At 42.1% G+C, this 21919-nt stretch overlaps 1 protein-coding gene across 1 annotated transcript in view; it reads left to right on the top strand.

The window, feature by feature from the left end:
* LOC115152434 (tumor protein p53-inducible protein 11-like) overlaps window positions 1-20273 on the top strand; it is a 145470-nt gene extending 125197 nt beyond the window's left edge. Inside the window, exons 5-6 of the mRNA XM_029697311.1 lie at window positions 19509-19610; window positions 20024-20273. Of these exons, the coding sequence (XP_029553171.1) occupies window positions 19509-19610; window positions 20024-20160 (239 nt within the window). The 3' untranslated portion in view covers window positions 20161-20273. The remainder of the gene's footprint in view (window positions 1-19508; window positions 19611-20023) is intronic.
* Window positions 20274-21919: the final 1646 nt, after the last annotated feature.

Below are 21919 nucleotides of genomic sequence, written 5' to 3'. Positions count from 1 at the left end.
TGTATTTCAAGGCCTACCTTCAAACTCAGTGCCTCTTTGCTTGACGTCATGGGAAAATCAAAAGAAATCAGCCAAGACCTCAGAAAAATAATTGTAGACCTCCACAAGTTAACACTTGGGAGCAATTTCCAAACGCCTGAAGGTACCACGTTCATCTGTACAAACAATAGTACGCAAGTATAATCACCATGGGACCACACAGCCGTCATACCACTCAGGAAGGAGACGTGTTCTGTCTGCTAGAGATTAACGTACTTTGGTGCGGAAGTGCAAATCAATCCCAGACAGCAAAGTACCTTGTGAAGATGCTGGAGGAAACGGGTACAAAAGTATCTATATTCACAGTAAAACGAGTCCTATATCGACATGATCTGAAAGGCCTCTCAGCAAGGAAGAAGCCAATGCTCCAACAAAGTCAAGGTATTGGAGTGGCCATCACAAAGCCCTGACCTCAATCCTATAGAACATTTGTGGGCAGAACTGAAAAAGCATGTGCGAGCAAGGAGGCCTACAAACCTGACTCAGTTACACCAGCTCTGTCAGGAGGAATGGGCCAAAATTCACCCAACTTATTGTGGGAAGCTTGTAGAAGTCTACCCGAAACATTTGACCCAGGTTAAACAATTTAATGGTAATGCTACCAAATACTAATTGAGTGTATGTAAACTTATGACCCACTGGGAATGTGATGAAAGAAATAAAAGCTGCAATAAATCATTCCCTCTACTATTATTCTGACATTTCACATTCTTAAAAAAAAGTGGTGATCCTAACTGACCTAAGACAGAGAATTTGTACTACGATTAAATGTCAGAAATTGTGAAAAACTGAGTTTAAATGTATTTGGCTAAGGTGTATGTAAACTTCCGACTTCAACTGTATACACTACCATTCAAAAGTTTGGGGTCACTTAGAAATGTCCTTGTTTTTGAAAGAAAAGCTAGTTTTTTGTCCATTTAAAATAACATCAAATTGATCAGAAATACATTGACATTGTTAATGTTGTAAATGACTATTGTTGCTGGAAACGGCAGATTTCTTTAATGGAATATCTATACATAGACGTGCAGAGGCCCATTATTAGCCTGTAATCGAACCCACAAATGCTGATGCTCCAGATACTAAAAAGGCAAATATTTCTGACCAATTTTATGTTATTCTATTGGACAAAAGTGACCCCAAACTTTTGAACGGTAGTGTATATACAGTACCAGTCAAAAATGTGGACACACCTACTCATTTCAGGGTTTTTCTTTATTTTTACTATTTTCTACATTGTAGAATATTAGTTTAGACATCAAAACTGTGAAATAACACATATGAAATCATGTAGTAACCAAAAAAGTGTTAAATCAATCAGATTCCTCAAAGTCACCACCCTTTGCCTTGATGACAGCTTTGCACACTGCCAAGCCCAAACACACTTTGGTGATGAATTGTCACTTCCTTATGTTATAAAATACATTTTACTAAGCCAAATATGATTATTCATGTTCTGAATCGTTCAGTGGTGTCTTTATCTAACATTTCATTAACAGTCAAATAAGCACCTACAGTGCCCTCCACTAATATTGGCACCCTTGGTAAATATGAGCAAAACATGCTGTAAAAACAATTATTTATTGTTTATCCTCTTGGTCTTTCATTCAAAATATTTACAAAAATCTAACTTTTAATTAAAGAAAAAATACATTCTTGACGTAAAACAAATATTTTTCTCAAATATATGTGTGCCACAATTATTGGCACCCCTTCATTCAATACTCACTGATTCCAAGATGGCATAGCAGTCAGACGTCTTTGTCCTATCGTGTCCCCTGTATATATTTTTATATACATTTTTCTACGCATATCTTTTAAAAATATTTTCCTAAACCTCAACTTCTAAATACTCTCCCGCAACCCGCCTCACCCAATGTGGCGTAGATCTGTTTTTTTCTGAAGTATTTCTATTTACTTCGTATCTGGAATCCCTCAACTGAAGCTAGCCAGCTAACTAGCTACCAGTCAGCAAACCACTGCTTGCGGTCATCAGCTAACCTTTAGCTCGGAATGCTCTCGCCAGTAGGTTCATGCTCTACAACATTCGCAGAGTACGACCCTGCCTTACACAGGAAGCGGCGCAGGTCATAATCCAGGCACTTGTCATCTCCCGTCTGGATTACTGCAACTCGCTGTTGGCGGGGCTCCCTGCCTGTGCCATTAAACCCCTACAACTCATCCAGAACGCTGCAGCCCGTCTGGTGTTCAACCTTCCCAAGTTCTCTCACGTCACCCCGCTCCTCCGCACACTCCACTGGCTTACAGTTGAAGCTCGCATCTGCTACAAGACCATGGTGCTTGCCTACGGAGCTGTGAGGGGAACGGCACCTCCGTACCTTCAGGCTCTGATCAGTCCCTACACCCGAAGAAGGGCACTGCGTTCATCCACCTCTGGCCTGCTCGCCTCCCTACCTCTGCGGAAACACAGTTCCCTCTCAGCCCAGTCACAACTGTTCGCTGCTCTGGCACCCCAATGGTGGAACAAGCTCCCTCACGACGCCAGGACAGCGGAGTCAATCACCACCTTCCAGAGACACCTGAAACCCCACCTCTTTAAGGAATACCTGGGATAGGATAAAGTAATCCTTCTAGCCCCCCCCCCCAAAAAAAATATATATAGATGCACTATTGTAAAGTGATTGTTCCACTGGATATCATAAGGTCAATGCACCAATTTGTAAGTCGCTCTGGATAAGAGCGTCTGCTAAATGACTTAAATGTACAACGTGACTCAAACCAGAGCATAACGGACCTATTTTTCCTCTCCATATCCCCAGATTCCTACCGCAAACTCTGAACCTTTTCATCTGGATCTTCGCAACTAGCTAACCGCAATCCCGGGTGACTACTCCTGGCTAGTGTTTCCATCCCGGAGCAAGCACCAATTAGCCTGAAACTAGCCTGGCTAGGGCTCCTGGGCTACCACCGAAGTCCACTCCTGGGCTACAATTTCCGGCCCCCTTCTACTGCCGGTATGGGGCACGGAACCCCGCCAATCCTCTACGACTGGAATACCGACATAATCTGCCCGAGGATTCCAACAGGCCCCTCAGCATGACATCCGCTGAAGGCCCATTCTGCTAACCGCAACCTGCTAGCTATCTAGAGCTACTTGGAACCCTACTAATCCACGACTGGTCTATCGACGTCACTGCACGAGGAGGCAAAAACAGACTTTCCTCCATAGCGACGTCCCCAAAAGGCCCTTCTGCTAACTTGCTAGCCACTATCTGCTAGCTTGCTAGCCCCGGTAGGCTAACTTGCTAGCCCTGGTCTGCTAACTGCTAGCTTGTTAGCCCCGGCCTGCTAACTGTCTGGATCGCAGTGTCCCCAGCAAGCCCAACCCCTCACTGGACCCATATGATCACTTGGCTACGCATGCCTCTCTCTAATATCAATTTACCTCGTCCATTACTGTCCCGGTTAGTGATTACTGTCTTATTTCCCTGTAGCGCCTCTAGCCCTGCTCAATATGCCTTAACCAACCATGTTGTTCCACCTCCTACATATGCGACGACATCACCTGGTTTAAACGTCTCTAGAGACTATATCTTTCTCATCATTACTCAATGCCTAGGTTTACCTCCAATGTACTCACATCCTACCTTACCTTTGTCTGTACACTATGCCTTGAATCTATGCAATCATGCCCAGAAACCTGCTCCTTTTACTCTCTGTTCCGAACGTGGTAGACGGCCAGGTCGTATAGCCTTTAGCCGTACCCTTATCCTACTTCTCCTCTGTTCCTCTGGTGATGTAGAGGTTAATCCAGGTCCTGCAGTGCCTAGCTCCACTCCCACTCCCCAGGTGCTCTCATTTGTTGACTTCTGTAACCGTAAAAGCCTTGGTTTCATGATTGTTAACATTAGAAGCCTACTCCCTAAGTTTGTTTTACTCACTGCTTTAGCACACTCTGTCAACCCGGATGTCTTAGCCGTGTCTGAATCCTGGCTTAGGAAAACCACCAAAAACCCTGAAATCTCCATGCCTAACTATAATATTTTCTGCCAAGATAGAACTGCCAAAGGGGGCGGTGTTGCAATCTACTGCAAATATGGCCTGCAGAGTTATGTTTTACTATCCAGGTCTGTACACAAACAATTCAAGCTTCTACTTCTAAAATTTCACCTTTCCAGAAACAAGTCTCTCACCGTTGCCGCTTGCTATAGACCACCCTCTGCCCCCTGCTGTGCCCTCGACACCATATGTGAATTGATTGCCCCATCTATCTTCACATCTCGTGCTACTAGGTGACCTAAACTGGGATGCTTGATGCCCTCAATCTCACACAAATTATCAATAAACCTACCAGGTACAACCTCAGATCCGTAAACACGGGCACCCTCATAGATATCATCCTAACTAACTCGCCCTCCAAATACACCTCTGCTGTTTTCAATCAAGATCTCAGCGATCACTGCCTCATTGTCTGCATCCGTAATGGGTCTGCGATCAAATGACCACCGCTCATCATTGTCAAACGCTCCCTAAAACACTTCCTCAAGCAGGCCTTTCTAATCGACCTGGCCTGGAATGACATTGACCTCATCCCGTCAGTAGATGATCCTTGGATATTCTTTAAAAGTGCCTTCCTCACCATCTTAAATAAGCATGCTCCATTCAATCAAATTTATTTATAAAGCCCTTTTTTTACATCAGCCGATGTCACAAAGTGCTGTACAGAAACCCAGCCTAAAACCCCAAACAGCAAGCAATGCATATGTAGAAGCACGGTGGCTAGGAAAAACTCCCTAAAATTAAGATCTCACTTTAGGGATTTTCCGACCCTTCGTGGTTATATGCGGGGAGCATAAATTGTACAATTGTAAACTAATAAATACTTTTCCAAGTTAGAACTCAGTGGGTGGTCGGGGTTGTCTCATTGAAACAGTTCTACTGAAACTTTTTATACACAGTGGGAAGTTGGAACAACAAAAACATTTGTTGTACAGTCTGGAGTTTGTCAGGGATGTGTGATGTCACAATTACAGAATGTAACCGAGTAGTAGACTGGATCATAACTTATGGAGGTCTAATTTATGAAGATACATTTATAGATAAAACCTGCTCTTACCATTCAAAAAATGTAGAACCAGGAATAGATACAGTCCTTGGTTCACTCCAGACCTGTCTGCCCTTGACCAGCACAAAAACATCCTGTGGCGTTCTGCATTCGCATCGAATACCCCCAGTGATATGCAACTTTTCAGGGAAGTTAGGAACAAATATACACAGGCAGTTAGGAAAGCTAAGGCTAGCTTTTTCAAACAGAAATTTTCATCCTGTATTACAAACTCAAAAAACTTCTGGACATTGTAAAGTCCATGGAGAATAAGAGCACCTCCTCCCAGCTGCCCACTGCACTGAGGCTAGGAAACATTGTTACCACCGATAAATCCACTATAATTGAGAATTTCAATAAGCATTTCTCTATGGCTGGCATGCTTTCCACCTGGCTACCCCTACCCCGGTCAACTGCCCGGCACTCTCCACAGCAACCCACCCAAGCCCCCACCATTTCTCCTTCACCCAAATCCAGATAGCTGATGTTCTGAAAGAGCTGCAAAATCTGGACCCCTACAAATCAGCCGGGCTAGACAATCTGGACCCTTTCTTTCTAAAATGATCTGCCAAAATTGTTGCAACCCCTATTACTAGCCTGTTCAACCTCTTCCGTATCGACTGAGATTCCCAAAGATTGGAAAGCTGCCGCGATCATCCCCCTCTTCAAAGGGGGTGACACTCTAGACCCAAACTGCTACAGATCTATATCTATCTTACCCTGTCTTTCTAAGGTCTTTGAAAGCCAAGTTAATTAACAAACAGATTACCAACCATTTCGAATCCCACCGTACCTTCTCCGCTCTGCAATCTGGTTTCAGAGATGGTCATGGGTGCACCTCAACCATGCTCAAGGTCCTAAATGATATCATAACCGCCATCGATAAGAGACATTACTGTGCAGCCTTATTCATCAACCTGGCCAAGGCTTTTGACTCTGTCAATCACCGCATTCTTATTGGCAGACTCGACAGCCTTGTTTTCCAAAATGATTGCCTCGCCTGGTTCACCAACTACTTCTCTGATAGAGTTCAGTGTGTCAAATCGGAGGGCCTGTTGTCCGGACCTCTGGCAGTCTCTATGGGGCTGCCACAGGGTTCAATTCTCAGGCCGATTCTCTTCTCTGTATACATCAATGATGTCGCTCTCGCTGCTGGTGATTCTCTAATCCACCTCTACACAGACGACACCATTCTGTATACTTCTGGTCCTTCTTTGGACACTGTGTTAACTAACCTCCAGACAAGCTTCAATGCCATACAACTCTCCTTCCGTGGCCTATAACTGCTCTTAAATGCAAATAAAACTAAATGCATGCTCTTCAATCGATCACTGCCCGCACTTGCCCGCCCGTCCAGCATCACTACTCTGGACGGTACTGACTTAGAATATGTGGACAACTAAAAATACCTAGGTGTCTGGCTAGACTGTAAACTCTCCTTCCAGACCCACATTAAGCATCTCCAATCCAAAATTAAATCTAGAATCGGCTTCCTATTTCGCATCAAAGCATCCTTCAATCATGCTGCCAAACATACCCTCGTAAAACTGACCATCCTACCGATCCTCGACTTCGGCAATGTCATCTATAAAATAGCCTCCAACACTCTACTCAACAAATTGGATGCAGTCTATCACAGTGCCATCCGTTTTGTCACCAAAGCCCCATGTATCACCCACCACTGCGACCTGTACGCTCTCGTTGGCTGGCCCTCGTTTCACACTCTTCGCCCAACCCACTGGCTACAGGTTATCTATAAGTCTCTGCTAGGTAAAGCCCCGCCTTCTCTCAGCTCACTGGTCACCATAGCAGCACCCACTCGTAGCACGCGCTCCAGCAGGTATATCTCACTGGTCACCCCCAAAGCCAATTCCTCCTTTGGTCTCCTTTTCTTCCAGTTCTCTGCTGCCAATGACTGGAACGAACTGCAAAAATCCCTGAAGCTGGAGGCTCATATCTTCCTCACTAGATTTGAGCAGCTCACAGATCACTGCACCTGTACATCTGTAAGCAGCCCATCTATCTACCTCATCCCCATGCTGTATTTATTTATGTATCTTGCACATTCATCTTCTGCACATCTACCATTCCAGTGTTTAATTGCTATATTGTAATTACTTCGCCACCATGGCCTATTTATTGCCTTAACTCCCTTATCTTACCTCATTTGCACTCACTGTACAAATACTTTTTGTTTTCTTTTTTTCTCTGTATTATTGACTGTATGTTTTGTTTATTCCATGTGTAACTCTGTGTTGTTGTATGTGTCAAATTGCTATGCTTTATCTTGGCCAGGTCGCAGTTGCAAATGAGAACTTGTTCTCAACTAGCCTACCTGGTTAAATAAAGGTGAAATATATAAAATAATATACTTTGTGCAACCTCTCTTTGCCAAGATAACAGCTCTGAGTCTTCTCCTATCATGCGTAATGAGGTTGGAGAACACATGGCAAGGTATCTGAGACCATTCCTCCATACAGAATCTCTCCAGATCCTTCAGATTCCGAGGTCCATGCTTGTGGACTCTCCTCTTCAACTCATCCCACAGGTTTTCTATGGGGTTTAGGTCAGGGGACTGGGATGACCATGGCAAAACCTTGTTTCTGTGATCAGTGAACCATTTTTGTGTTGATTTTGAGGTGTGCTTTGGTTTATTGTCCTGCTGGAAGATCCAACCAAGGCCCAGTTCAAGCTTCCTAGCAGAGGCAGTCATGTTTTGATTTAATATCTGCTGGTACTTAATGGAGTCCATGATACTATGTATCCTAAAAAGTTGTCCAGGGCCTTTGGAAGAAAAACGGGCCCACAACATCAAAGATCCACCACCTTACTTCCCAGTGGGGATGAGGTACTTTTCTGCATGGAAATCTTTCTGTTTACGCCAAAGCCACCTTTGGTGTTTGTTTCCAAAAAGCTCTATTTTGGTCTCATCTGACCATAGAACCCGGTCGCATTGAAAGTTCCCGTAACGCTTGGCAAACTGTAGGCGCTTGAGTTTGTTGTTTGATGACAGCAAAGGCTTTTTTTATGACAACCTTCCCAAACAACTTGTGGTTACGTAGGTGGCGTCTGATCGTAATTTTAGAGACTTTCTGACCCCAAGACCCAGCTAACGTCTGCAATTCTCCAGCTATGATCCTTGGAGATTTTTTGGCCACTCGAACCATCCTCCTCACTGTGTGTGGGGTCAATATAGACACACATCCTCTTCCAGGCCGATTGTTAACCTCTTGCGTATATCCTACCACTGGGGGCGCCACATTTTGGAAAAAATTCGTTCCCATTTTCAACGGCCTACTAATCAAAATCAGAAGCTAGGACATGCATATACTTATTTTATATGGATAGAAAACACCATAAAGTTTCTGAAACTGTTTGAATGGTGTCTGTGAGTATAACAGAACTCGTATGGCAGTCAAAACCCCGAGACCGATTGAACCAGGAAGTGGGATTCTCAGTTGTGGACTCGACTTCACAGCCTTCCCTGTAATTCACAACGTGAAAAAATGATAATTGAGCACTTTCCAGTGCATCCACTAGATGTCCCCAGTCTTTACAAAGTGTTTTGAAGCTTCTGCTGTCGAAACTCAGTGCAGGAGACGATGTGGCAATTGGTCACAGTAGGAGGGCCATCAGCATTGTGACGTCGGCGGCCGTGTCTGCCCCCACCTTTGGAAACATTTTGAAACACAATGAAATCGTCCAACTCGAATCTGATTGGCTCTCTTGTTGAAACAGGCCCTGAAGATTAATGTTATACAACGTTTGACATGTTTGAACGAACCTAACGAAGGGAAAATAGTTATTTTTCGTTAGCCAAGTGCCGCGCACGGATCAACATTTGGTTACAGCCTTAGGACGCGCTAACAACAGCAAGCTAATGGAACATAAAGGATGGACTTTTTCGACCGAAAATACATTTGTCGTGGACCTGGGATTCCTGGAAGTGCTTTCTGATGAAGACAACTAAAGGTGAGGGATTATTGGCAATATTATACAAGATCAGATGTGATGTGCGATTGTTCCAAGATGGCGACGAGCTAGGCTTTCTAGCTCATTTTCTGAGTATCGCATCCCCTTTTATCTCAAAGTGTGATTACCCTGTAAAGTTAATTTAAAATCTGTTATGACGGATGTTTTCAAGAGATATTCATCTATAAATCTTAGATTGACAATATAAAAAAAACAAATCGTTTTCGAATAGTAATTTATAAAATTGTAGCACTGTTTCCCGGGACGCATTTTATGAAAAAATAGTTAGTCAACGTCAGGTGCCGATGTAAAATGCTGTTTTTATATAGAAATATGACCTTTATTGAACAAAAGATTGCATGCTGTGTGTAACATGATGTCCTAGGTGTGTCATCTGATGAAGTTTGTAAAAGGTTAGTGCTGCATTTAGCTGTTTTTTGGTTATATGTGATGCATGTGCCTGGTTGGAAAATTCATATGATGCTACTTTTACCATGTACTCCTCTAACATAATCTAATATTGTGCTTTTCCTGTAAAACCTTTTTGAAATCGGACAACGAGGGTCGATTCAAGAGAGGTGTATCTATAAAACGATATGAGACAGTCCTATATTTGAAAAAAAATATATATTGAATTTCGTTGTGCTAATGTCGCTAGGAGTTTTTCGCTGGAAAATGATCCCGCTAACGGGATGAGAGTCTCAAGAGGTTTTTAACATCTCCAGTTAAACTTCGTAATTATTGCACTGATAGTGGAAATGGGCATTTTCAACCGTTTAGCCATTTCCTGATTTTTGCAGCTCAACAACATTTTGTCCCACATCATTACTGTTTTCTCAGGTCTTTCCCATTGTGATGGATGACTATGGGAACTTGGCCTGTATGTCAGTGAAACAGGAAGTCATGGCTTACCACTTAAGTATTCCTTATCACTCAGGTGAACTTAAAACCTCTTACATCTACACGTTCCGCTAGCGGAACGTCTGCTCCAATATCCAATGATGGGCGGGGCGCGAAATACAAACTCCTCTAAAATCCGAAAACTTCCATTTTTCAAACATATGACTATTTTACAGCTATTTAAAGACAAGACTCTCCTTTATCTAACCACACTGTCCGATTTCAAAAAGGCTTTACAGCGAAAGCAAAACATTAGATTATGTCAGCAGAGTACCCAGCCAGAAATAATCAGACACCCATTTTTCAAGCTAGCATATCATGTCACATAAACCCAAACCATAGCTAAATGCAGCACTAACCTTTTATGATCTTCATCAGATGACACACCTAGGACATTGTTATACAATAATGCATGTCTGTTCAATGAAGTTCATATTTATATCAAAAACCAGCTTTTTACATTAGCATGTGACGTTCAGAACTAGCATTCCCACCGAACACTTCCGGTGATTTTACTAAATTACTCACGATAAACGTTCACAAAAAGCATAACAATTATTTTAAGAATTATAGATACAGAACTCCTCTATGCACTCGATATGTCCGATTTTAAAGTAGCTTTTCGGATGAAGCACATTTTGCAATCTAAGTACATAGCCCGGCATCACAGGGCTAGCTATTTAGACACCCAAACAGTTTAGCCTTCACCAAAATCACATTTCCTATAAGAAAAATGTTCTTACCTTGCTTGTTCTTCGTCAGAATACACTGCCAGGACTTCTACTTCAATAACAAATGTAGGTTTGGTCCCAAATGATCCATCGTTATGTTCCATCAAGACGTTTTGTTCGTGCGTTCTAGACACTATCCCAACGCTAAATCTCGGCCACGAGCATGACGCAGAATTTGACAAAAAAATTCTAAATATTCCATTACCGTACTTCGAAGCATGTCAACCGCTGTTTAAAACCAATTTTTATGCAATTTATCTCGTAGAAAAGCGATAATATTCCGACCGGGAATCTGCCTGTCTGTATACTGAGGGAAAAACCGAAAGCCGGGGGCGGGGCGGGTCGCGAGCGTAAGGCTTAGTCCACTGAGTGACCACTTCGCTTTTGCTCTCGTGTGCTTCAGCCAGGGCTTTGAATTACGTCATTCCTGTTTTTCCCGGGCTCTGAGACTTCATTGGAGACGTGGGAAGTGTCACGTAACAGCAGAGATCCCTTGTAATAGATAGAGAGAATCAACAAGGGCAAGAAATGTTCAAACAGGGTACTTCCTGAACAGAAGCATCTCAGGTTTTTGCCTGCCATAGGAGTTCTGTTATACTCACAGACACCATTCAAACAGTTTCAGAAACTGTGGAGTGTTTTCTCTCCAAAGCTAATAATTATATGCATATTCTAGTTTCTGGGCAGGACTAATAATCAGATTAAATCGGGTACGTTTTTTATCCAGCCGTGAAAATACTGCCCCCTAGCCATAAGAGTTTTAATAAACGTAAAATATGAATGTGAATATACTTCATTTAGATTTTACACATTAGAATTTCTAGGGGTGCCAATAATTGTGGCACACATGTTTTGGAGAAAAATATTTATTTCATTTATTTCATTTTTTTTACAGCCTGTTTTGCTCATATTTACCAAGGGTGCCAATATAAGTGGAGGGCATTGTAACTCTGCTGACAGAGCGGTGCAGCATTCTCGGAACAACTTTGATGATTTTACATGGTGTGGTGGTCGTCTTCAAAGTTTTTTCTGCGATCACAAAATCTAAATTAGCATGACATGAGCTAAATGAGTTAAATGTAAAAGGCTTTGAAAATAAAAAGCTTGCTGAACGCTCAGTGCTCCGTTGACATTTCAGATATACGGTTGTTTTTGTGAGACATTCTATCAATTCAAGTTTGAGTCTGTATTTTCTTTTTGCGTCCCTAATGGATTTTTGGAGCTTGTTCCTGCTTCCTTTGTACGCGTTGGGCGCCATCGAGTCATCAGGGTTTGTTCTGCTTGTATTGAATGCTGCAGTACGGGCTCTCTGTATGGTAGGGATATCACCGTTCATTCAGGGTTTTTGGTTGGGGTATGTCTGGATTGTTATTGTGGGTAAAACATAATCGGCACATTTCCAAATGAAGCCTGTGACTGACGATGTATATTCCTCACTGTTGGTGATCCTGGGTGGATGAATCTTTGAACATATTCCAATCAGTATTCTTGAAGCAGTCATGGAGCATTGAGTCTGCCTTTGTCCAGCGCCTCACTAGTCTCTGTGTTGGTGGCTCCCTTTTGAGTTGCTGCTTGAAGGCGGAGAGTAAGAACAGATAGACGTGGGGGAGTGGGATAGCTTTGTACGCATCACAGATGTTGGTATATACACTGAACAAAAATATGAATGCAACATGCAACAATTTCAATGATTTTAATATAAGGAAATCAATCAATAAATTCACTAAACCCTAATCTATGGATTTCACATCACTGAGAATACAGATATGCTTCGGTTGGTCAGAGATACCGTAATATAAAAGATAGGGGCGTGGATCAGAAAACCAGCCAGTAGCTGGTGTGACCACCATTTGCCTTATGCAGTGTGATACATCTCCTTTGCATAGAGTTGATCAGGCTATTGATTGTGGCCTGTGGAATGTTATCCCGTCACTTCCTGTTGAATGCGGAACGAGGGAGAGCTCGGTTTGTTGTTTTGAAAATATTGAAAAGTTTGTTAGTAGCTACTGTAGCTACCTTTTTTGAGTGTGGATCCGGCGATGTGGTTGGCATCAGTTGCTGGGACTGCTACTACCTGTCCAGTGATCTTGCCCACCAAGGCCGGGTCTGAGGAGCTGTTTGGTGTAGCAGCTTTTTTTTTTAATCTAAATGCGTTTTTTGCCAGAAATGCTTTCTGGAAGAAAGTGAACTTTCATGTGTCTTAATAACAAACTTGTATGACATCTGTAAATACGAATAAAATTGTTAAATTACGAGCCTAGTTGGTTTAGCCACAGAAAAAGGAAGCAACCTTCCTGCTATCCATGGATTGGCTGAGATAATGAGTGGGCTGGACATGAGTTCGGGTTGGTCTGCCATATGGCATGCTTCTGTCTATTTGTGTAGGTAATCCTGTCTAACACGGCTTTAAAAAATATATATTGCTTAGTAGAACGGCATAAGTGTTGCTCTCCACTCACAGTTTTGAAATCATTGGAATTAGAGTATGATAGCTAAGGAGATGGAGAAAACACCTGTCTCCGGAGATTACATCTTCAAACTAAGGGCAACCATGGCATCCAACTATGATGTATACGGGTAAGATAGTCTAGCTAGCTACATTTTCAGATGTTACACATTTCTAATTTTGACATAGTCTTTTCATTTCAAGTTAGTGTACTGTTAGCCAGCTAGCTAACGTTAGCTGGCTGGCTCGCTGTCACGTCCTGACCAGTAAAAGGGGTTATTTGTTATTGTAGTTTGGTCAGGACGTGGCAGGGGGGGATTTGTTTTATGTGGTTCGGGGGTTATATGTATGTAGAGGGGTGTTTTATTTATGTATTCTGGGGTTTTGGTGTATGTTCTTGTTTTGGTATTCTAGGTTTTTCGAGTTTGTATATTTCTTTGTTGGTCTGTGTGGCTCTCGATCAGGAACAGCTGTACATCATTGTTCCTGATTGAGAGTCATATATAGGGAGCTTGTTTTCACCTGGTTGATTGTGGGTAGTTGTATTTGCACTGCTGTTAGTTTAGCCTGCAAATCTGTTAGCTGTCGTTCTTTGTTTATTGTTTTTCCGTGTTCGCTATAATAAATATAATTATGAGCACGCAACCCACTGCGCCTTGGTCTAATCACTTCGACAGCCGTGACACTCGCTAGCTAACGTTACGTGTATGATCTTATTATTCGTATTTCAGAGCCACTTGCTTGGCTAGTTATAGCCTATTGTTCAAGCTCTCAAACCAGGAGTTATTGATAAAACAAAGAGAGTTTCCTGCTAGGTGCAGTGTCTGTAACTGTATAAGTGTCCATTTTAATAGAATGTCAATGTGACAACTGTTAGCCAGTTAGCTTGGGTGCTTGACTGCTGTTGTTAGGACAGAACACTCGGATCAACCCTTAAAGAGATTGGTGGAGCTAAAGCTTAAGAGGCTGTGAACGATGCTGAATGGGTGTAGACAAAGAAGAGCTATCCATTAGGTACCAAATCATTCAAAGGCCATTTTCTCAAAAGTGAGGTTACAAGTTCATCAACTTTCAAAGCAGAATTACTTTCGTTCATTCAAATACAGTGTATGATATACCATTTTGTAGCCCTGTGTCTCTGCTTTTATCTAATTTAAAAAACAGTTTCAAATGTTGCTATATGAGACCAAATCAAGGTGGTTGGTCACATATTGTCAATCCCAGATAAGCTACCCAGGAAAGGGCTGAAAATAGCCCATGGTTTATGAAATCAATAACTTGCTAACATCAGATAACATTCATATATTAGCCATTTCTGAGACTCACTTAGATAATTGATTTGATGATACAGAGGTAGCAATGATATTACATCTATAGAAAAGACAGGAATGCTTATGGGGGAGGTGTTGCTGTATATATTCAGAGCCATATCCCTGTAATGCATAGAGAATATCTTATGTCAAGTGTTACTGAAGTGTTGTGGTTGCAGGTTCACTTGGCACATCTAAAGCCTTTTCTTTTGGGGTGTTGCTATTGGGGTGTTGCTAGGCCGCCAAGTGCTATTTTGTGGTTTTCATCAAGCTGTCCGCTCAAGAGGAAGCTTCTCACTGTAACCAGTACCTGTAATCTGGTTCAGGTTATTAATCAATTTACCAGGGTGTTTATAAACACTACAGGAACAAGATCATCCATATTTACTGTAGAACTTTTCTCTAAAGCTGTATCCGTACCGACTGCATGCAGTGATCACAATATAATGGCTATATCCAGGAAAGCCAAAGCTCTGGAAGCTGGGCCTCAAATAGTGTATAAGAGATCATCAACAGATTTGGCTGTGATTCTTATGTGGATGATGTTAAAAATATGTATTGGTCTGATGTGGTTAATAAAGAGCATCCAGATGCTACACTTGATGAATTTATGAAATAGCTTTTTCCAATTACTGATAAACATGCACCTGTTAAGAAACTGACTGTTAGAATTGTTAAGGATTATGGATTGATGAGGAATTGAAAAAACTGTGTGGTTGAAAGAGATGGGGCAAAATTAGTAGCTAATATGTCTATCTGCACATCTGACTTACTGCAAATTCAGAAATTGTGACTAAACTCAACAAAAAGAAGAAGAAACGGTATTATGAAACCAAGGTTAATGATATAAAGTATGATGGAAAAAACGTTGGCATACTTTAAATGAAATTATGGTCAGAAAGACGAATTCAACTCCATCTCTCATCGAATCATTTGATGTTTCCAATTATTTCAATGATTACTTCATTGGCAAATGTAGGCAGGAAATGCCAACAGCAAACAGTGAGCCATCGTATTCATGCATAAAAAAAAAAATAATGGAGAAAAAAAGCAAAGGAAGTTTGAATTTTGTAAAGTTAGTGTGGGAGAGGTGGAATAATTTATGTTATCGATCAATAATGACAAACCTACTGGCATTGACAACTTAGATGGAAATCTACTGAGTGGTAGCTGACTCTATAGCCACTCCTATCTGTCATATCTTTAATCTGAGCCTAGAGGAATGTCTTTGTCCTCAGGCCTGGAGCGAAGCCAAAGTCATTCCGCTACCCACGAGTGGCAAAGCATCCTTTACTGGTTCTAACAGCAGACCTATATGCTTGCTGCCAGCTCTTAGAAAACTGATGGGAAAAAATGTTTTACCAAATACAATGATATTTCTTTGTAAACAAAGGAACAACAGAATTTCAGCAAGCTTATAGAGAAGGGCACTCAACATTTATTGCACTGACACAAAATGTCTGAAGATTGGTTGAAGGAAATTGACAATAAGAAGATTGTGGGAGCTATACTGTTTGATTTTTTTCAGCCTAGCTTGGAATCCCCCTTTCCTTCCTTCTTCTTCGTTGCCATTGGTTATCTTGGTCAGCAGAAACAGGTAAGCCCACTGTGCGGGGTACGAAGGAGTGAATGTAGTATTCCACCTGCATTATTTGCTTTTTGGGGTTTTTGGCTGGGTTTCTGTACAGCACTTTGAGATATCAGCTGATGTAATAAGGGCTATATAAATACATTTGATTCGATTCCAGACCTGGGAAGCCAAGAGATTCTTCTGTATACAGTGTATGTGGACACCCCTTAAAATGAGTGAATTTGGCTATTTCAGCCACACCCATTGCTGACAGGTGTATAAAAGCGAGCACACAGCCATGCAATATCCATAGACAAACATTGGCGGTGGAATGGCCTTACTGATGACCTCAGTAATTTTCAAAGAGACACCGTCATAGGACGCCACCTTTCCAACAAGTCAGTTCGTCAAATTTCTGCCCTGCTAGAGCTGCCTCAGTCAACTCTAAGTGATGTTATTGTAAAGGGGAAACATCTAGGAGCAACAACAGCTCAGCCGCGAAGTTGTGGGTCAATAAGCTCACAGAATGGGACCACTGAGTGCTGAAGTTTGTAAATCGTCTGTCCTCAGTTGCAACAATCACTACCTCTGGAAGAGACTGCAGCACAAGAACTGTTAGTCAGGAGCTCTCAGCCTCCCAGAACTGGAATACTAGACAATTCTGTGCTTCCAACTTTGTGGCAACAGTTTGGGGAAGGCCCTTTCCTGTTTCAGCATAACAATGCCCCCGTGTACAAGTTGAGGTCCATACAGAAATGGTTTGTCGAAATTGGTGTGGAAGAACTTGACTTGCCTGCACAGAGCCCTGACCTCAACCCCATTGAACACCTTTGGGATGAATTGGAACGCCAACTGTCAGCCAGGCCTAATCGCCCAACATCAGTGCCCGACCTCACTAATGCTCTTGTGGCTGAATGGAAGCAAGTCCCCGCAGCAATCTTCCAACATCTATTGGAAAGCATCCCAGAATGGTGGAGGTTGTTATAGCAGCGGGGGCGGCAACTCCATATTCATTCTCATGATTTGTTAATGCCCGTGATGTTCGACAAGCAGGTGTCCACATACTTTTGGTGTAGTGTGTGTAGCTTCCGATTCATGATCCAGAAGTGTTTGTCAGTCATAGGAAGTTATTATTATTATTATTATTATTATTATTATTATCACACAAACATTGAGTAAACAAAGTAGTTAATGCAAAAATAGGCATAAAAAAAAGCTACGTCGAGCAGGAACCGGCAAGACGCTCGCCCTCCTCAGAACCGCCATGTTGGAGATAAGGTCAATATAAATAGTGCATATGTCAAGACTTCAGTAATTCTCTTCCTCTCTCTATTGAGTAAGGGATAAGCACCTCGTCCCGCTGCGGCGTCCATTATTTCCAAGGTAATGTATCATTTTAGTCATTTTAGCAGACGCTCTTATCCAGAGCGACTTACAGTAGAGTGCATACATTTTTATATACTGGCCCCCCATGGGAATCAAACCCACAACCCTGGCGTTGCAAGCGCCATGCTCTACCAACTGAGCTACAGTGGTAACAGAGGCCTTTATCTGGCTTATCCCACAAAAAACAATATGAAAGTACACATTTACTTGTAGAAATCAATTTTTTTTCATAGATATTTTCATTTATATAAGCTAATTCATATACTTTTTCATCTTTTGGTTGCTAGAGATGCAACCCAGTCATTAATTTGATTAGTCTTTATGTTCCGTTCTTATCCCTCGCTTGCTAGCTAGCCAGCTAGCTACGGTTAACACAGTCACTACCTCTGCAGTCAGAATAACAGCAAAGTAGCGGTTTTCTATTGACATTTATTAGGATACATCCATAACAATGAGCTGATAATGCCAGATTTTGTCTGGCATAGCTACAAAAGTTTGCCGCCTTGTCAGAACACTCGACACTGTTCATTACAAGGAGATCACATTGCATATCAAACACTAGGCTAGAAGCTACCTAAATAGTTTGTTGCTAACAAACCTGCCAATATGACAAGCAAATAAAAAAATATCAGTTGCTGAAAACAGCTAATCAAACCAGAAACGTGGGAGTATTTAACAGCATAGCGCCACTTGACTCATGATTGCAACAGTAGGGACCAGAGAAATTAATGTTCTTCACTCACCACGTTAGGTCATCTAATGCTTCAAAACAATATGTCTCTGAAAAAAAAATAACTATCCTAGCAAGCTAGCTACGTTTTTTCCTCGTTGGACCTGCGTTTACAATGTACCCAATTTCAGGTTTGTGTGGTTTTTGGTTTAGCGTTCTGTAACTTTAGCAAGTACAGTCTGCATGTGTAGGTGCTTATTGCGTCATGATTGCAAGGGGTCCCGATATCTTTTCCAACTGTCCTGACAGAAAAAATATAACTGTCCCGTCATCAACATTTTTGTGAATTTCAGTGGCATTGTGTGAAGTGAGGAGGATAGGGTGACGAGCAGAGGGAGAAAGGGATGGTGAGGGCAGGAAGAGGTAGAGATTGAGGAGGATAGGGTGATTGTAAATCACCAGGGAGTGGGGGGGAGGAGAAGAGGGAGAAAAAAATTGAGGGACAGAAAAGGAAGAGGGAAAGAGAAGAACGGAATAGATTAAGCAGGAAGTTAGGATGATTTTACACACCACAGAAAAGAGGGAGGGAAAGAGTGTGAGAGGAGGAGAGGAGAGGGAGATGGAACAGATGGATCCTGGCATGCAGGAAGGGATATACATACATACTGCTAGCTCTATCACTCCACGGTCACACCATCCTAATCCCTCCATCCCTCCCACAGTCATACCCTCCTCATCCCTCATCCCTCAGCTCAGCACCCCACCTTCTCCCACTTTCCCCCTTCCCATGTGGATGTGTGGGTGGATGAAAGGACTGGGATATACTGCTAGCTTCCTCATCACAACCACTCTCCTCCTCGCCATCGCTCATCTCAATGTACACCTCCACTCATCTCCCTCCCTCGTCCTAGCATGTGGGGTGTGTGGGCAGACGAGAGTATTTAGAGATGGAAAATCAACCTGGAAATATGTCGAAGACTTCGATAAAAGCCCACATCCTTATTTGTCTGTACTTGCATGCTTGAATCTGAGCCAGTAGGCCTAATAATTACATTGGCATAAGTTTTACTGCGTTTCAGGAAGACCTCATTATCTACATTTTGGGTGATCTTTTAATTTTTTTGAGCCCTAAAATTAGGTATTTATGATACTGTAGATAGTTTGCCAAGGGTTTTTGGAGTGTGCAATTTCCTCATTCACTGAACACTGCAGCTTATACAGCTGTATTTAGATTTGGAATATGAATGCCTACATACCATTGGGCCCTCTCCCATGGCCTCTCTAACCCCTGACCTCTGACTTGTGATTCATGGAATTTCCTCCCTCAGGTCTGTCCCTCATCTTGTGGAATGGGGTGTACACATGAGATCATCATTCAATGTGTTAACTCTAACCCTGAGCTCTAACTGACCCCTTCAGGTCTGTCCCTCATCATGTGGAATGGTGTCTATACACAAGAGAAGATCATCATCCAGTGGACTCTGCTCAGTGAAGCATGCTACTTTGCCATCCAGTTTTTAGGTGAGCGCTTAAGATTATAAAACCTTTCCCATTTTTACCAATTCACATATTTGACTGAGGGAGGCTCCTCAGACCTTCTGGCCATATACTCTTTCCAATGCTGATAAAAAAAAATGTTTGATAGGTTTTCATGCATTGTTTTCATCTATCTAGACTTTTTGTTGATATCAAGGACCTTGCTCCTGCTGTGCAATGCACTATTCTTCAGACTGTGTATGAGTTAACACTGTCCTCTAGTGGTCGAGACACAGTAGCACAGTTTGGAGTCTCATTGAGCTGCACATGTTGAAGAGTCACTCTTCAGTTTCATTAAATATGAATGGGGTATTTCCTGCTGACTGACTGTCGTACATTATCAATCAATATGTGTTTTATTCTTAGTTATAACTGTTGTCTCAATTCTGTAATTTCAGTGACGTCAGTCACTCTTGTGGAGATAGGCTCGTTGCCCAACGCTGCAATCCTCCTCCTCCTCAGCCGAGTAATCTTCCTCCTGGTCACTCTGCTCTACTACTACCACCTGGGCAAAGGACGACCCAAGAAGATCTGATGGCGAGGGGACAGTTGCTTCCAGATGTGGGCTCAGAGGGAGGTGGGGTGTATTGAGGGAGGCAGGTAGCCTAGTGGTTAGAGCGTTGGGCCAGCAAAGGTTGCTAGATTGAATCCCCGAGCTGACAAGGTAAAAATCTGTCGTTCTGCCCCTGAACAAGGCAGTTAACCGACTGTTCCTAGGCCATCTATAAAGAATTTGTTCTTAACTGACTTGCCTAGTTAAAATAAAGGTTACATTTAAAAAAAAAATAATAGTTGAAAGTGTAGAAATGTAATGTGCAGTGTTGGAAAAAGTACTACATTTACATGAGTAAAAGTAAAGACACAATAGAAAATGACTCAAATGAAAGTCACACAGTAAAATACTACTTGAGTAAGTCTAAAAGTATCTGGTTTTAAATGTACTTTAAGTACAGTGGTGGAACAAGTACTCAATTGAGTAAAAGTAAATTCTATATATCAAATGACTTATAATAAGCAAACCAGATGGCACAATGTTCTTGTTTTTTTAAATTTACGAACGGACTCCAACACTCAGGTCGTGTCTACACTTGACACTTACAGTGCCTTGCGAAAGTATTCGGCCCCCTTAAACTTTGACCTTTTGCAACATTTCAGGCTTCAAACATAAAGATATAAAACTGTAATTTTTTGTGAAGAATCAACAACAAGTGGGACACAATCATGAAGTGGAACGAAATTTATTGGATATTTCAAACTTTTTTAAGAAATAAAAAACTTAAATTATTCAGCCCCCTTAAGTTAATACTTTGTAGCGCCACCTTTTGCTGCGATTACAGCTGTAAGTCACTTGGGGTATGTCTCTATCAGTTTTGCACATCGAGAGACTGAAATTTTTGCCCATTCCTCCTTGCAAAACAGCTCGAGCTCAGTGAGGTTGGATGGAGAGCGTTTGTGAACAGCAGTTTTCAGTTCTTTCCACAGATTCTCGATTGGATTCAGGTCTGGACTTTGACTTGGTCATTCTAACACCTGGATATGTTTATTTGTCAACCATTCCATTGTAGATTTTGCTTTATGTTTTGGATCATTGTCTTGTTGGAAGACAAATCTCCGTCCCAGTCTCAGGTCTTTTGCAGACTCCATCAGGTTTTCTTCCAGAATGGTCCTGTATTTGGCTCCATCCATCTTCCCATCAATTTTAACCATCTTCCCTGCCCCTGCTGATGAAAAGCAGGCCCAAACCATGATGCTGCCACCACCATGTTTGACAGTGGGGATGGTGGGTTCAGGGTGATGAGCTGTGTTGCTTTTACGCCAAACATAACGTTTTGCATTGTTGCCAAAAAGTTCGATTTTGGTTTCATCTGACCAGAGCACCTTCTTCCACATGTTTGGTGTGTCTCCCAGGTGGCTAGTGGCAAACTTTAAAAGACACTTTTTATGGATATCTTTAAGAAATGGCTTCCTTCTTGCCACTCTTCCATAAAGGCCAGATTTGTGCAGTATACGACTGATTGTTGTCCTATGGACAGAGTCTCCCACCTCAGCTGTAGATCTCTGCAGTTCATCCAGAGTGATCATGGGCCTCTTGGCCGCATCTCTGATCAGTCTTCTCCTTGTATGAGCTGAAAGTTTAGAGGGACGGCCGGGTCTTCGTAGATTTGCAGTGGTCTGATACTCCTTCCATTTCAATATTATCGCTTGCACAGTGCTCCTTGGGATGTTTAAAGCTTGGGAAATCTTTTTGTATCCAAATCCGGCTTTAAACTTCTCCACAACAGTATCTTGGACCT

The sequence above is a fragment of the Salmo trutta genome, chromosome 17, assembly GCF_901001165.1.
Source record: "Salmo trutta chromosome 17, fSalTru1.1, whole genome shotgun sequence".
NCBI classification, from domain to species: Eukaryota; Metazoa; Chordata; class Actinopteri; order Salmoniformes; family Salmonidae; genus Salmo; species Salmo trutta.
This window is presented reverse-complemented; position numbering and strand designations above follow the sequence as displayed.